This window comes from Mesoplodon mirus, assembly GCF_964341445.2.
Source record: "Mesoplodon mirus genome assembly, chromosome: 8".
Lineage (NCBI taxonomy): Eukaryota > Metazoa > Chordata > Mammalia > Artiodactyla > Ziphiidae > Mesoplodon > Mesoplodon mirus.
In genome coordinates this window covers 30,488,967-30,506,036 of record NC_138984.1, presented here as the reverse complement: position 1 = coordinate 30,506,036, position 17,070 = coordinate 30,488,967, and the positions used below count along the sequence as shown (strand labels likewise).

At 38.6% G+C, this 17,070-nt stretch overlaps 2 protein-coding genes across 2 annotated transcripts in view; one reads left to right on the top strand and one right to left on the bottom strand.

The window, feature by feature from the left end:
* NDUFS1 (NADH:ubiquinone oxidoreductase core subunit S1) overlaps positions 1-12,885 on the bottom strand; it is a 28,093-nt gene extending 15,208 nt beyond the window's left edge. Inside the window, exons 1-10 of the mRNA XM_082629934.1 lie at positions 12,751-12,885; positions 9,193-9,257; positions 8,577-8,668; positions 6,421-6,528; positions 5,645-5,721; positions 4,914-4,995; positions 4,704-4,834; positions 4,071-4,256; positions 1,592-1,726; positions 797-911 (exon numbers count right to left, since the gene is read on the bottom strand). Coding sequence (XP_082486060.1) covers positions 797-911; positions 1,592-1,726; positions 4,071-4,256; positions 4,704-4,834; positions 4,914-4,995; positions 5,645-5,721; positions 6,421-6,528; positions 8,577-8,668; positions 9,193-9,253 — 987 coding nt within the window. The 5' untranslated portion in view covers positions 9,254-9,257; positions 12,751-12,885. The remainder of the gene's footprint in view (positions 1-796; positions 912-1,591; positions 1,727-4,070; positions 4,257-4,703; positions 4,835-4,913; positions 4,996-5,644; positions 5,722-6,420; positions 6,529-8,576; positions 8,669-9,192; positions 9,258-12,750) is intronic.
* Positions 12,886-13,043: 158 nt separating this feature from the next.
* On the top strand, positions 13,044-17,070 carry EEF1B2 (eukaryotic translation elongation factor 1 beta 2). The gene is made up of 7 exons (XM_082629771.1): positions 13,044-13,122; positions 13,341-13,488; positions 13,975-14,097; positions 15,744-15,870; positions 16,149-16,215; positions 16,634-16,759; positions 16,872-17,070. Exons 2-7 carry the CDS (start codon positions 13,409-13,411, stop codon positions 17,024-17,026), a joined length of 678 nt encoding a protein of 225 aa, XP_082485897.1. The 5' UTR covers positions 13,044-13,122; positions 13,341-13,408; the 3' UTR covers positions 17,027-17,070.

Below are 17,070 nucleotides of genomic sequence, written 5' to 3'. Positions count from 1 at the left end.
CTAACTAAAACGTTCTCACGCTAATTATTAATCTGAAAGTGAGAAGCAGAAGCGTTAAGTGGGGCCAAGGTTAATAACATCAGCCTGGAATAAAGATGTATGTATGTATGCATGTATTTATTTATTTATGGCTGCACTGTGTGGCATGTGGGATCTGATTACCTGACCAGGGATCGAACCTGTGCTCTCTGCAGTGGAGGCGTGGAGTCTTAACCACTGGACAGCCAGGGAAGTTTCTGTTCGTTTTTAAATTGGAACAAAGGGTCTCAAAATGAGGTCTGGAAGATGAAAACTGTGGAATTATATTTAAATACAACTTCATCTGAAGGATTTGTCATTCCTTCAAGCCCTTTATGTATGTTGCTTTTCTCTGACCAGAAGGCCATTCCCCGTTTTTGCTCTGGCTAGCTTGTATTCATGCTTAGACTTTGCCTAAGGAGTCACCTTACCTATGTGACACGATACCTGGTTAGGCATCCCTCCAATGTGCTCTCTCATATATCATTTTCTGCACAACTACCCAAAGCAGCATATGATAATTGCTTAATTATGCATCTTTTCCTAAAAGACTGTGGGAGGTTAAGAACTATGTGCTAGTGGTCTTTATATCCCTACATCTAGCATGACATGTTGTACCGTTCTCAATAAATGTTTTCTTTTTTTCTCAATAAATGTTTGTTAAATGGAAGATAATCTTGGCAAGATGAAAGAAGTGAAGAGAAACATATCCCCTCTTCATTAGAAAGATGTGCCTTGGAAATCACAAATATAGGTATTCTATACGTCAATTTTTTACCATTCCAGCTACACGAGAGAGTGCATCCTCCCAGGTGGTGTATGTTAAAAGCCCCTTTTCATTTCTGACCATCGGCTCGGTAAGTCTTTGACGTTTTAGCCCATCATAGGCAAATCTAGATAACAGAAATTATACCATTTGTGGAAGCTTGCTAAAAAGGCAACTATAATTTTCAAGTTTAAAATCTAAAAGAAATGTTATTTAAAATACAGTACTGGTTAAAGGTCAAATAGAATAGTAAACACTTGGATAAAATAATTATTCCAGGTTTCTTTGGAGATGAACTAATAAATATTCTACAAACATCATCTAAAACTAAAATACCACCTAAAATGTTTGAGTTATTATAATTTATTTTCAGCTACCTGAATAATCTTAAAATTACAATACACAAAAAATCTGGTAGCTGAAAAAGCAAAACCATTTATAAAACTTGAGTATCTTTAGATATTTCATCAAAATTATATTGTGCAAATCTAACTTATATTTAGCCTCTATTCTCCAATGAAACAGAGGCAAACTGAAATAGATTAAGTATCTTAATTTACTTCAATTTCTCTATCTGGGAGGAAAAAAACATATTTCTCAATATGAAAGCCAGTTAATATGAAAGCCAATGATATACCTAGGACTATTAAAGTCAGTTTTGTCCAATTCTCTATATAAACAGTCCAGATTTCAATAGTCTATATACATTAATTTGCAAATATAAAAGACTGCTCCTTAAAATCAAAATTATTATAAAATTTCCTTTAAATCAAGTCCAAAAGTTAAAGGAAACAATATAGCACATACCTGGTTTTATCAGAGATCCACTCTTCATTGATGTCCTCATGCATCCTTGGCAAAATCCTCATTACCTCTCCAGTTCTTGTGCTGACCACAATGTTACTTCCAACTGCATCCATTACATCAATGGATTCCGTCTTTCTAAGAAAGTAAACACATATATTTACTAGTTGATTTTGAAAATAAGGAAAAAGTTTCTGTTACTGGGTTTACCAAAAACAAAAAACTTTACATATTTCTTTTCTGAATTTCTAAAACTAATGGAACTCAGAGGAACTGTGATTTTAAAAATTAAATAAATAAATACATAAATAAATATAAATATACCCTCATATTTGAACAGACCATAATGCAAAAATGAAGCCTTCAAAACTGTCATCTAAAAGCGAAACCAACTGGAACGGCTGCAAACAGCGAAATGTGGACAATTAGAGTATCAAAATAAATAATAAGAGGGGCAAGATATTGGGGTATGGCTGATTAAGGAGCTTGACAAATCCTCCCCCCAAAAACAAAAATAAAGCTAGACAAAAACTGACAAAAGCAACCAATTCAGCTCTTTGGAGAGCTAACAAAAGCACACAATATCATGAGAAGCTTTCATGTGTGGGAAAAACTCCTGAACTTCAAGTAAGAACAGTGGAAATCAGTGGTGTTCTGGCTTGGGACTATTCTTATCCCCTTTCCTACCACCTTGAACTGGAGGTTCTGCCAAGACGGGGCAAGCTATGAAGACAGGAGCTTCTTTCTTTCCTACAGACAAGGCTCACTCGTTTTGGAGAAATGGCAAAAGTTGTCTGTGGAAGTGGTATCTTGGAGGTCATTGAGCCGAGGAAAGTCAAGAGTACTAGCCTGAGGCTGCAGTCACAGTCAGGGCAAGCATTCCTAGTGGAGGCTGCACATATGTGCAGCTGAGAGCAGAGAGAGCCCAGGCTATTCATACTCTCCTGGACAACACAGAGACCCAAAAGACCTGGTGTAAAGTACAAGCTGGGTAGACTTGAAAACAGCCTTATCTCTGAATATGCTCTTCTATCCACACACAGATCCAATGGCAGAGGATGAAATCTTTATTGGCTCAAAGAATTTAAGCACAGTCATTATCTGACTACTAAGCTATGCAGACACAGGAGCAACTCCTAAGAAGACTTGTTTAAAAATAAAAACAAGAATATTAAAATATGTTCAAAGAAATAAGAAAAATCATGTTTAAAGATTAAAGGGAAGTATGAAACACTGAATCAACAAAGATACCCAGTAAGGATACAGAAATTACAAAAAAGAACAAAATAGAAATTCTGGAGTTGGAAAGTATAACTGTAATAAAACAAATGACTATAGGGGTTGAACAGCATATTTGAGATGACAAAAGAATGAATGAATGAACTTGACAGTAGAACAACAGAACTCATCCAATCTGAAGAATAAAGAAAAAAAAGTTTTAAGAAAAATAGTGTCTCAAAGACCTGTGACACAACATTAAGTGTAGCATTTGTATGTATTATGGAGAGGAGAAAACACTCTCTACTTAAACATTTCAATTATGTACTGTCTCCTCCCTGCCCCCAGCTCCCTAAACCTTTTGTATACACAAACACATGGTTTAAAGCCTGGAATTTTAAGATACTCCCATATACTCTGGTAGGAGTTTAAAATCAGAAGGCAATTTGATGATATACTTCTAGAACCTTAAAAGTATACAAATTTATTGCAACGATCTATTTCATTTCTTAATTTAATCAGAAGAATCAGAGATATATACGAAAAGTTATAAATATGTTTATTTTAGATTTGTAGGACTTCCCTGGTGGTGCAGTGGTTAAGAATCCACCTGCCAATGCAAGGGACACTGGTTCGAGCCCTGGTCCAGGAAGATCCCACATGTCACAGAGCAACTAAGCCCATGCGCCACGACTACGGATCCTGCGTGCACAACTACCGAAGCCCGCACACCTAGAGCCCGTGCTCTGCAACAAGAAAACGCCACTGCAATGAGAAGTTCGCGCACCGCAACAAGGAGTAGACCCCGCTTGCAGCAACTAGAGAAAGCCCATGCACAGCAACGAAGACCCAACACAGCCACAAATAAATAGATAGATAGATTTTAAAAAATAGATTTGTAATTATAAAGAATAAGAACTAATTAAATAAAGTATAATACGTATACATGGTTGAAAATTTAATGTACAATGAGAGGAAACTATAAATTTTTAAAAATCAAGACAATCTTATTCCTTGGAAGAACAAGTGAATAAAATAATTTTGTGATTAAGTACTTTGGAATTTATTTCCAGGAAAATTACAATTAATTTGCACAGGTTCATCCTATCCTTCAATTTAACAACTTATCTTCTATTAAACGGGTTTTACTTAAAGCAAATAAATAAAAACTTGGACCAGAACAATTAGAACTCATGAAGAAAATGAATCTTAAATTTTTTTGAATAGTACTGAATTAAAGGACAAAAAATACCATGATGAATACCTTGTTTCCCAAGGCCGAGCAGTAAAGGCATAGGGCTTAGAGGTCAGGGCACCTACAGGGCAGATGTCAATGATATTCCCAGAAAGTTCAGACATGAACATCTTTTCAATGTATGTGCCAACTTGCATATCATTTCCTCTGCCTGTTGTTCCCAGATCATCTACTCCTGCAATCTCACTTGCAAATCTACAAGATAAAAATGTACCATCAAATGGTCAAACGCAGCAAACTTACCTCCTTTCCTATTCATTATCACAAAGGTAATAATGATTTTCAAAACACTAGAAAGATAGATTTTCAATGGAAAATGTAGTCCTTGAATAAAAATAATAAATGTTTCCATTTGAGGTGTAACACACGTACAGAAAATTGCACAAATAATGTGCACAACTCAGCAAGTTATCACAAATGCTTGTAGATTTTGATTTTTAAATCCAAGTGAAGTTGATATTAACTAAAAGTGAAAACTTATTCATTTTACTGGCTTATGTAAAGAACACTGAATACAACATCCCTCTTCTTTCATCAAATAAAAGCTGATATCCGTTCCAGTGGTGTTATTCCACCAAATTTTGTGAATACTAAATAAGAATACAAATGATATTTCAGAAGAGAGAAGGAGAAAAAGATTACCTGATGCACCGAGTACACTGTATACATCTAGTCATAATGGTTTTTACCAACGGCCCAATGTTCTTGTCCTCCACAGCACGTTTCCCCTCTAAAAACCGGCTCCTATCACTTCCAAACATCATGGACTGGTCCTTAAGTAGATTATGAAAGAGTTACCAAATTTTGCTAACAAAATTAAAACAAAAAGATTTAAGGAATTAGACTACATACCTGCAGATCACATTCACCTCCCTGGTCACAAATAGGACAATCCAGTGGGTGATTTGCTAGTAAGAACTCCATCACACCTTCCCTGTAAAGAAAATTGTAATATATAAAATTACATAAATTGCTGACATTCAAAATGGTTTACATATAGGCTATTTAAATAACTGTCACAGATGTATACTCTCATATAGTTAACATGGATTTTACATTTACTATCAGAAACGCCAACATAACTATCATAAGAGTAGTATTAAATACACAATCTAAAAAATGTTTATAGGAGTCCAGAACAAAACATCATTAGAGAACCTAGAAAATTGAGTTTTAACAATACAGAAATACCAAAAGTTGCTGAATGGTCTTCAGAAAACACTGGCATTAATTCAAAAAAACATGAATGCAAAGCGAAACCAAACACAATCAGTGCCAGTACAGTACAATATCACTGCAATAATCTCAGTTCAGCAAAGCCCCAAACAAACTCACTGTTACCACAAGATGAGCAAGGTTCTAAACAAGGGATTTTAATGCTGATTCTGCTGTAGGCTCAAAACCATAAACACCTGACTTCACCTCCTCTATGTGTACTCACTTCCAACTGCTCCTAGAAGCCAAGCACGCCAACTTCTTCAGAGTTTGATACTGAATTTCTCGTCTATGGGAAGGTCTACACACTGAAATGTGCAATTTTCTGCTCTAAAAAAAGTCACTATGCCAAGTTAACAATAAAGTACCTTGCTTTCTTAGTTTTCTCTGAGTTTGTCAGGATATTCCAACCTTTCATTACTGGCATGGCACAAGCAGCTACAACCTGGAATTTCAATGCAAAAATCTCTAAGTATTTGTATTTATTTGTAATTATAAGTTAACCCAATATATAAAAATATTAAATTATACATTTGAAAACCAGGAAAGAACAGAGTATTTTTGAAGACTGAGTTTTTTAGTTTTCATATTTATAATACGATAATCTGGCACGATACATTTCTCTTAGAAATGACATCTTCTTAATTTTATTCTAATAATTAATGAGATTTTTTATAAGAGGCTCTGAAATAGAACATCACATAACTGGGTTTTGATTAGCAGGCAATACTGAATTAAAACTGTACAAGTCAAAACGAAATTAAACTGAAAGTGAACCTCTTCACTGCAACCCTTTTCTCTAGTGAAAATGGCATAGCATAAGCACTTCTAATGTGCTGCTTGGCAGCTCCACATCCTACTTGTGTGTCACACACCATTTGGAAACAGTGACTGCTCTAAAAAGACCCATTTAATTTCTAAATGTTACCATTATATGCCACTTGCATTTATATAAAGCACTTTCTTCAATGTGTTTCCAGTTTTGAAATGAAGAGAATCAATCACACAAAAAATAAATTTATAGATAGAAGTAAACAGGACCAGATTCTCCACTACAACAATACTGATTCTAAATAAAGTCTGCTGCAAGATTTGAAGTTTTCTACCTTCTACAGCATGGTGTGGAATTTTAGGTATCAAGTACCTTAGGAGCTTTCTCAATTTCAACAAGGCACATCCTGCAGTTTCCAGCAACAGACAACCTTTCATGATAACAGAATCGAGGGATCTGCATGCCAACCTTCTCACAAGCCTAGAAGACAAAGTAAAAAATGTTTGCACTAGAATAACCTGACCTCATCCTTGTCTTGTCTAAAACACAGTAAAAACAAACAAAAAACAACAAAAGAACATGAGCCCATCCCCTACCTCTTATTACTCCTACCTACAAATATCTGTAACTTGATCCTCAAAGAGATTTCCCTCCTTTTCTTTCCTCTTGATTCCAACCCCTGTCTGCTCTGAAGCTACCTCTTTAAAGATCCTCACTGTGCCTACACCTTACGTGGAAGAAACTGGATAAAGAGGCATATTCAGACTGTGCTAAAGGCTTGACTCCCCATTTCTACTCTGAACCATTGTCTACAAAGACTCCTCCTTCAAACTCTGTCCCAGTGGTTTCATAACTGGACTTCCTCATTGACTAGCCCTCCTCCTTTAGATTAGACTCCACTTTACACCATCCAGCTGACTATAATCTGGTTCTATCTTTGGCTCCAAATACCCCACCCAGGACTCTCACTCCCTTCCCAGTTCCCATTTGCTTAGTGAAGGATATTAGTTCCCTCTACCAATTATCCCTGCTCCTTCTCTGAGCCTACAAATGTACTCAAATTTCCTCTAGAATTAGTTCTTCCATCCTTAGCCCTCACTCTAAAGCAATCTCATTGATTTTCAATATTTTAACTACTTAGAAAAAATGTATGGAGTCTTCCTGTGTGCTAGATGCAGTGGGTCAACTGTCCCAGCCTTCACACTAGCTCATTTATATATGATTACATTCAAAACTTCATCTGTAGCCCTGATGGTCTGAAGCCCTGATAGTCCTCCACTTCTTTAGATGTAAGTAGGCATTCACATGTGTACACTCTACAGACAGTTAAAAGTCAATCTATTTCTGTCCCCTACTATACATCCCTAAATAAGCTAACAAAGGCAGAAATCACAAAAACTCCTCCGCTCTTCATCCTTCCTAAAGGCCTATCTACATCTCACTCTCCCTTGAATATACCCTCTTGTTTTCATCCCCACTGCCACTATTTCAGGCCTTTTCACTTCCTGCTCCACTAATGCAAGATATACTCTTTCTGTGTCTCATTCCAGTCTTATTATTCTCCAAACCACCATCCTCTACAGTCACTGTCATACTGCTTAGTAGCCATGAATATTCTTGATGGTCCAAACTGTAAGCTCTTCAACATTGCATAGATTGTCTTTAATGACCAGACCTTCTCTACCAGAATAATCTGATTTCCTGTTATCTCCTCTTCTACACATACCTTATGTTCCATCAATACCAAACTACCTGAAGCTTCCTTGTCCACATATAAAAACCTACTCATCCTTTAAAATCTTCTCAGAGATCACCTGAGATATTCCTGACATCTCTTTCTACCACCTCCTATACATGCCAAAATACTCTCCACTGTACATTGAACATAATTTTGTTATATATTTATGTTTACATGTATATGCCTGACAGTCTAGAAATTACTGTTAAAATAAATAAAGAGCATTTAGCTCTGCAATAATTTATGATGGAATGAAGCACGTCTTCTCCATGACCAACTCTGTTAGTTCTGGAGGAATTTGGAGAAATTAAATATTTAGGGCATAAATTCGAGAACCTACTACCCTCCATTTACCTGCTTTGTAGGACACATTCCTAGAAATATTATTAAAAATAGAAAGGTTACATAAAAATGAAAAGCATCAAGCAGGCTCACAACAAAGGTTACCTTTTCCCCAAACTTACCTATATTAACTAATAATTTATCTTAGGTAACTTAAAACTTCTAAATGGGAATTTATTTGAAGGCAGAAGTGAAACAAAAGAACTGCCACAGTTCACTTAGAAAGTCAGAAACTGATAAATGATAGCTCACTCACTCTTAAATGCCAAGATTTCAAATCAAACTTATTTTCATATAATTTTACTATCTATATATAGTTCTTTAATGAGCATTTGTTAAGGAATCTTGAAAATTTTAGAAGTAAATGAACAGTATAAAGAAAATAAATTATTTTTGTTTTTTTTAATCAGAACATACACAAAAATAAAGAATTAAAATGAATGCCTACTTGGAGGATGGTAGTTCCTGGTTCCACCATGACAGACTGACCATCAACAAATACTTCAATCAAGTTGCTTGCTGCTGTGGCAGTTGTTCGAACTGACCATCAAAAATATTGAGGTGAAAACGAAATTAACAGAGTTCAAGTTATTACAGCAGAGGATAATGGATTAATTAACCTTCACATCTAAATTTTTTCCTCATTTTGTACTATTCCCTTCTATTTCTCTAGATGCAAACTTCTAAATTATTGACTTAGAGGAAAGCTTTTCCAGTCCTGAATACCAAACAGAATATGGCTGTCTACTTTAACAGCAGTTTAAGTTGTAACTTTTAATACCACTGAAAATATGTTCCTGGGAAGACCACTTCTCAAAAGCAGAATGACTGCTTTTTCCATTTTGGCACTGATGGGCAATTCCTACTACTTTCTATTCCATGATAATTTCTATAAAATGTTTAAAGTTGTATTTTGAAAATTATTCTATTCAAGTTGGGTCACTGTTTCCATTTTTGTTTAAAATATATTATGGGTCTTTCAAGAAACATTCCATAAACCTATGAATTTACAAAGACAGAAAGTCTAGTACCCACAAACGCAAATTCAAAAAGAAGACACTCACCACATCCTTTAGGAGACTTAGAAAGGCTCACTAAGGCCCTTCTTACAGGTATCCTTAACATATTGCTAAGAATAAAACAAAGAAAAGTTATATTATCATAGGAAAAACAATGCCAATCACAAACTTTTTGGTAATATTTTATGGTTTTAAAGCACTTCATATATATACATTATTTCATTGAACATTTCACAAGTCCTGATATTTTTCCTGAAATTCTAGAGATGAGAATACTCCATCTCAGACAGATTAACTGACCTGTATATCATTAGGAAGCTAAGAAGGAGCAGCTAGCACATAGAGTTGAATCTTCTAATTCTATACAAAGGGCAGTTTTGTTGTTTTTAATTATAAACAAATGATCAAACTTAATATACTACTATATAGTAAAATAAATTTCAAGAATGAACAGTGAGTTTATCATTAATTGCTGTGTAAAATAAAGCCTACCTTTCTGCCTTCATTTCCTGCTAAAATGCATTCTAACATTCTACGTTCTGAGCAGTTATCTACTAAATGCTCCTGAGATATTCTGAGCTGGCTCACAAGCCCAAGCCTTTAAAAACTCTGCAGTGCTATTTTCTTGTGTCCAGAAAATCTTACAGATTTGCAATTATCTGTTTATGTGCCTGTTCTACCCCCCCCCCATATTATGAACTTCTTTAATCTTTCTACCCTCAGTACCTACCCCCAAGGCTGCCACACAGTAAGCTCTAAAACAGAGGTTCTCTATAAGAGATAATTTTGCTTCCCAGGGAACATTTAGCAATGTCTGGACAAACTGTCTGTTGTCGTGACTAGGGGAAAGCTATTGGCATCTAGTGGGTTGAGGTCAGCGTGCTACTAAAGATCCTACAAGGCTCAGGACAATCTTCCATGATAAAGAATTATCTAAAGTGTCAACAGATCTGCAGTTGAGAAGCCCTCTCTAAAGGATGTGCTGAATTACTGAAATAAACGGAAGTGGATTATATAAATTAACACCAATTAAAGGTATACATAAGCAAAAAGAGAGAAAAGTTATCTGATCTTTTAGAGTTTTTTGTCCATCCACTTGATCACATCAGCGAAGCACTGAACTTTCTGTCTACTCACTTGATCATATGGGCTAAGCATCTAATTTTTCATTTGGAACTCTTAAAAATACAACAAATTATGTGATCAGAATGTATCACATAAAGAATTTCAAAGTTTATAGTAGAAAACAGTATATATACATAAGTTTTAAGCATAAGTTTCACAGAAATTTCGTTAATTCAGACATCAATAACTCAAACAATTCATTAATTCAGAATTTGTGATACTGAATCTGCAGACATCTGTCACCTACTAGTGAGTGACTTTTTGGTAAATCACAGTTTCTGTTTCTTTATCTATAGAAGAAAACAATACCTCTTAGGTTATGTGTTATTAGTAGGAGCTCAATAAATGTCAGTTATATCTGAATTCAATTTAGACAGTACTAGCCACTGAAAGTCAGTTTTAAAGGGCTCTTCCTTTGTGCTCCTTCTCTTTACTACCAGCACACACTGTGTATGTGTGTGTGTGTATATATATATATATATATGTATATATCTTTATTATTCCACCTACTAAACTGTAAGTTAGCAATCAATTTCAGTATCTCTAGTCTGTAAGCTCCTTGACCAGGAATGGTGCACTTTGGTCATTTCCCTTTTCTGAAGACCTAGCACAGTGCCCCTAAGAAAATGAACCATCAAACAGAGTTGACCCTTAAATAATATGGGTTTAAACTGCACAGGTCCACTTACAGGCAAATTTTTTTCAATAGTAAATACTACAGTACTACAAGATGTGAGATTGGTTGAATCCTCAGATGCAGAACCATGGATATAGAAGGCCAACTATAAGTTATATACAGATTTTCGACTGCACAAAGGGTTGGAACCCTTAATGCTCTCATTGCTCAAGGGTCAACTGTAGTCTTACCACCAAGTTCCAGAATGAGTAGCATCTGTCCTATTAAAATCTATTCATATAAAGGTAAAACCGAATTTGCTAAGTTAAAGACAGATCAAAATCAGCAATATTTCATACAACAATGTAAAAACTTTAATATTACGTTTGTCTCCAATACAATATGAAAGTGGTGCCCACTTTAGCTAGGAAATCCACCAGGACTAGGCTGTTGAAAACCCAGCGTCAAGTGGAAGACTGCATAGCCCCAACATAAGAAATACAGATTTGCAAAACTTTGATAAGCACTTTACACTTATTTAGTTACCATGTAAGAACAGAAATAATCACCTCTAAGATGGGAAAATGCTAATGAATAATAATTTCTAAAACTAGACCGGACACTTTTTGGTGCAGGGACAATACTACTCCACATTCTCCACCAGGTATCCCGCATCCATCCACTTCTCTCCCTCCAAGGTACTGTCCTATTCCAAGCCACCATCATCTCTTGCTTGGACTGTTACAGTAGCCCCCTAACAGGTCTCCTGGCTTCCACACTGCTCCCACAGCCTCTCCCATCTTCCCAGGGGCTGTGATCTCAGACGGGAATTCTCTTCCTTCAGATCTTTCTGGCCCCTCCTCATCCTTAAAATTTTGGCTTAAAAGGCATTTCTCAGGGAGATTTTCCTTGACCAGCCTAACTAAAATATCCTAACTACGCCCCAGTCACGTCACCCATTTAATTCTTCCTTGTGGACTCACCTCTAGCTTATAATAGGCATTCAACAACTATTTGTTAAATGAATTCTCTCTCTACTCTCTGGCCATCACTTCTACTTTCCTGGTTTTAAAGAGTGCAGGTGCTCTGGCAGCCTTACAACACCCTGCTTAAAGATGCACACACAATTCAGTGGGAAAAAAGGACGTCCCGCAAAAAACCAACTTGATGTTTATTCATCAGAAACAGTTCACGTTACATTTTCTATACCCTCAATTCGTTTTTGAGCACAGCTGTGTCTGATCCACGTTTTTACAGTACATGTACATGCATTAGATTCCCGAAACTTTTAAACAACGTAACTTTGTTATTTGCAGTGCGACCCTGGGCCAACTTTTTAAGTGTCTTTTTTCTTCAGTTTCCCCACCAGTGAAAAGGATAAGAAGTATGAGCCAACGCAGTCTATGGACAAAACCAAAAAACAAAACAACAGAGGCATGGACGGTTGTTAAGGCACAGCAGCCAAACAAAGATGCACTATACCAGGTATGTAGTAATTGGGGGGAAAAACTCAGTCTTTAGGCCTAAGTCACTTGACAGGTCCTCTCCCGGGAAACAAAACGGCCTCCTTTCCAGGAAGGGGACTGTCCTGCAAAGGGAAGGTCACCCACAAGGCTGCACTCGGGCCAGTGCTCCCCAGGGCCTCCTGACTCCCTCCTCCTCTCTGCTCCGTCAACCAGAGACGTTGGCTAACAGTCCTCACCTGCCAGCTCTCGGGGGTTCCCGAGGAGGCGGGGTGGGACGCGGCGCCCATTCAAGGACAAGAGGAGAATGAGTCGGTTGGGCCAAAGAAAACACTCTCGTCAATAAACACACTCCGGGGACCAAGGCACCTCAGCCTTCTCACCCAAACACAACCTCACCTTCTCCCTGGAGCCGCCGAGGCTGCCCTGCAGAATTGTCTACAACCCGCCGACTCCTTCAGAGGCCGGGTTTCGTATTCAATATGGCGGCCTCGGTTATCTCAGTCAGCCGGGCCTGGAAGAACGGAAAGCCGGGAGGGACTAGAAACCACAATTCGACAATTTCCCGTTTAGATTGAGCTCGGCAACTTCCGTCAGCTTGACAGAGGGCGGGGTGGAGGGCGTAGCAGCCGGGAGGAAGCGGGGGCGGGATAAGGGGGCAGGCTCGGAGCCTCAGTTCCGCCGGAAGTAACCTGGCGGCCGAGGCCAAGCGTCTTCCGTCATTTCCGGCGCTTCAACGGGCGGTTCCGGTCGTCTTCGCAAACCTCGGAGGTAGTAATTTAAGCAATGCCCATTTTATTAATTGATTTGCAAACACAAAGAAAGCTTGGCGGATAATTTGTGGGCCATTAATTAAGAGCCCTGGATTTTTACGTTGAGAAATCTTAACGTACTTTACTTTTAACCTGTGGCTGGGGGCATCGGAGCGAAACGCCTCCGTCTCTATATAAGGCATTTCCGGCCTCGTTGCGGGCCTTTTTTCCTCTCAGCGCTCGGCAGCGACCGTCTGCGCTCCTCTTTTCCTCCGCTGCCGCCCAGTTCCCTATCAGCCATCGCCATGGGTTTTGGAGACCTGAAAAGTCCCGCCGGCCTCCAGGTGCTCAACGACTACTTGGCGGACAAGAGCTACATCGAAGGGTGAGCTGACGGGCCGGGGTCTGGGCAGGGCCGGGAGCAGTGGTGCCACGTGGCGCGGCCTCGGCTGCGGCTGAAGGAAACAAAGCCCGACCCCAGGGCTCTCCCGAGGGAGGGGACTGCGAGGGGACTGCGAGGGGAGAAGGGTTAAAAATGTGCTTTGTTTCGGCTTACTTGACTCCACCAGGTTTTTCCGCGTCTTTGCTCAGTTAACAAATGTAAACCTGTAGGTTCACGTTAGCGATTGCAATTTCTGAGGTCTAAGTAGCAGTTGTGTCTTAGGATAGCTCGGAGAACCAAATAAATGATCCCTGATCCTAAAGAACTTATTTTTTTACAGAAAACTAAAGCTGCTTAGGTAGCCCGGTAACAAGAGGGCGAATTGCCCCTAATTAATTTGACGGTCGTAGCTAGCGTTTGTCGTTCGTTGGCTGGTGTTTGTGGTTTTTCTTTTAAAGGCGTGTGTAATTACTTTTGCATCGTTGTCAGGTATGTTCCGTCACAAGCAGATGTGGCAGTATTTGAAGCAGTCTCCGGCCCACCACCTGCCGACTTGTGTCATGCCCTACGTTGGTATAATCACATCAAATCTTACGAAAAGGAAAAGGCCAGGTAAAAGTATCTTTGTGTTTATCTGAAGAATAGAATGCTTTCTAAGCTTAAACTCAGGGTTTTCACGTGACAAGTTAGGGTTCAAGCTACTTTCGTTTTGTGGGGATATTGTAAGCTAAATTTCTCTGTGACTTTAGAAGGCCAAGAGGCTGAAATCGTCCATTTTTTTCATGTAACAAGTAGAACATGACAATTTTGAAGAAAAAATAAGTCAATCTAAGAAATAGAAAATTTTATTCAAGCCACACTGAGGATTATAACCTGTGAAAAGCCCATCAGAAACCTCTGAAAACTGTTCTGTGCATATAAGTGGGTTTTTTAAAATTAATTTATTTATTTGTGGCTGTGTTGGGGTCTTAGTTGCGGTGCGTAGTCTTCTCATCGTCGTGGCTTCTCTTGTTGCGGAGCACAGGCTCTAGGTGCGTGGGCTTCAGTAGTTGTGGCTCGCGGGCTCAGTAGTTGTGGCCTGTGTGGCTTCAGTAGTTGTGGTACATGGGCTTAGATGCTCCACGGCATGTGGGATCTTCCCAGACCAGGGCTCGAACCCGTGTCCCCTGCATTTACAGGGAGATTCTTAACCACTGCACCACCAGGGAAGTCTCCGTCCATATAAGTTTTTGTTTTGTTTTTGTTTTGTTTTGGGTTTTTGTGTTGTGTTTTGTTTTCTTTAACATCTTTATTGGAGTATAATTGCTTTACAATGGTGTGTTAGTTTCTGCTTTATAACAAAGTGAATCAGTTATACATATACATCTGTTCCCATATCTCTTCCCTCTTGCATCTTCCTCCCTCCCACCCTCCCTATCCCACCCCTCTAAGTGGACACAAAGCACCCACCTGATCTCCCTGTGCTATGCGAGCTGCTTCCCACTAGCTATCTGTTTTACATTTGGTAGTGTATACATGTCCATGCCACTCTCTCACTTCCCATATAAGTTTTTGAGACAAGGTTGTGCATTAAATAATGTATTATTGACAGTTTATACAATCCAGATCTACAGGTGCAAAGCGAGTAGTGGGTCATGGGTCATCATGGCCCAAGATTCAAGATTCAGAAGGAATGTTATCTCCTCAGGAGGGCTGGTTAATGCAGATGCACGATACACAGTATAGAGGAGGGAGGTGGCCCAAACAGGCAGAGAAAATTTTTATGTTTAAATTTTTCTTGTCTTGCCACAAAATATGAATTTTAGTTCATCAACAACAGCAATTCAGCTTTTCCCCACACTGGCCTGCGCCAGTGTGCCTGACCCTGGCCTGGGGGACCCACTTCTGGGGTGAGGGGTGGCTCATTCTTTCAGTCCTTTGCCATTCTTCTGAAACTGCTAACAAGGATGGAAGTTTGGGCAGGTGGACTCCAGTTCACTAGGAACGGAACTGAGCATACTTAATGAAATCTCAAACAGAAATACTCATTCTGAAAGTAAATCTTTGTGCATATTGAATATAGTGTTTCACATGCTACTAATGTTTGTTGGCTGAGGAGCTAAACATATAAAAGCATTTACCTGGGAATGTTGAGGGGTAGATTCTTGGTACAAAAGGGGTCTATTGATAACTTGTAATGAAAACAAGTTCTCATGTATTGTTTGAAAAGGGACATCATGCCGACCTAATAGTAGCTAGCTGATTAATTTTTTTTCAAGCCTGCCAGGAGTGAAGAAAGCTTTGGGCAAGTATGGCCCTGCTAATGTGGAAGACACCACAGAAAGTGGAGCTACAGATAGTAAAGATGATGATGACATTGATCTCTTTGGATCTGATGATGAGGAGGTAATGGCATAAGTTGACATTTGTGCGTATCATTGTGCTTAAGCACAGGCTCTGTAGCCAAAGTGCCTGGGTTTGAATCCTGGCTTCACTTTATTATCTGCCTTTTAAAAATTCTCACTGGCTACATGATGAATAAAATCAAATCACCATCTTTTGGCTGAGCTCATGATGGATTTGCTTTTTTCTGATAAAGCTGGTTTGTTTTAATCTGAGGACCCACCAGCCTTAAGCTGAGGAACAACCAGCTTTGTGAAGTATATTAAATTTTTTCTTTACAGGAAAGTGAAGAAGCCAAGAGGCTAAGAGAAGAACGCCTTGCACAGTATGAGTCAAAGAAAGCCAAAAGTAGGTCATTTTATAATTTGTGTTTAACTTAATTGTTTTCCTAATAATGTGAATAATCTTTTTCAAAGACTGATCCCCAAAGTAATTTCCTTTCCTCCCCATTCGTTGAATATGTCAGTATTTCAGAACCTTCTGTTGAAGTGGAGCTTCAAAACTTCCACAGCTACTGGTCTGCAGCTGTTTTTATGGTAGCAGTTGTGGCATTCCTCTGTGGGAAAGAAACTGTTACACAACTAAACACCTCTTTCTCAGCAAAATAGAAAGTGGGCATATGTGTGACAAACACAAGGTGCATTTTCTATAGTTTTATGTGGCTAAGGAGATGATCCATTTAGAAACAAACTAAGATTTGTTAAGTGTCTTGAATTAGGGCAAAAATAATTATTTGCATAATGCTGTTTCTTGTACTCTTTTTTAGAACCAGCACTTGTTGCCAAGTCTTCCATCTTATTAGATGTGAAACCTTGGGATGATGAGACAGATATGGCAAAACTAGAGGAGTGCGTCAGAAGCATTCAAGCAGACGGCTTAGTCTGGGGCTCTTGTGAGTTTAGTCTTTGCCTTTTGACACTGGCATCTGGAGTTTGCATACAGTTTCAACCTTTGTCCATCAACAGGACTTCTCTAACTAAGATTTTTCTTGATGCTCTTTCCAGCGAAACTAGTTCCCGTGGGGTATGGAATTAAAAAACTTCAAATACAGTGTGTAGTTGAAGACGATAAAGTTGGAACGGACATGCTGGAGGAGCAGATCACCGCTTTTGACGAGTACGTGCAGTCCATGGACGTGGCTGCCTTCAACAAGGTCTGAACTCCATCGTGGGTCAGCACTCTGAAATAAAAGCCTGAAAGACA

What these genes read in the sequence shown, in the direction of transcription:
- EEF1B2 (XM_082629771.1), top strand. Translation starts at nt 13,409, where the DNA reads ATGGGTTTTGGAGACCTGAAAAGTCCCGCCGGCCTCCAGGTGCTCAAC. An exon ending in TTGGATCTGATGATGAGGAG is followed by an intron (nt 15,871 to 16,148) that starts GTAATGGCATAA and finishes TTTTCTTTACAG; the next exon opens with GAAAGTGAAGAAGCCAAGAG. An exon ending in CGGCTTAGTCTGGGGCTCTT is followed by an intron (nt 16,760 to 16,871) that starts GTGAGTTTAGTC and finishes TGCTCTTTCCAG; the next exon opens with CGAAACTAGTTCCCGTGGGG.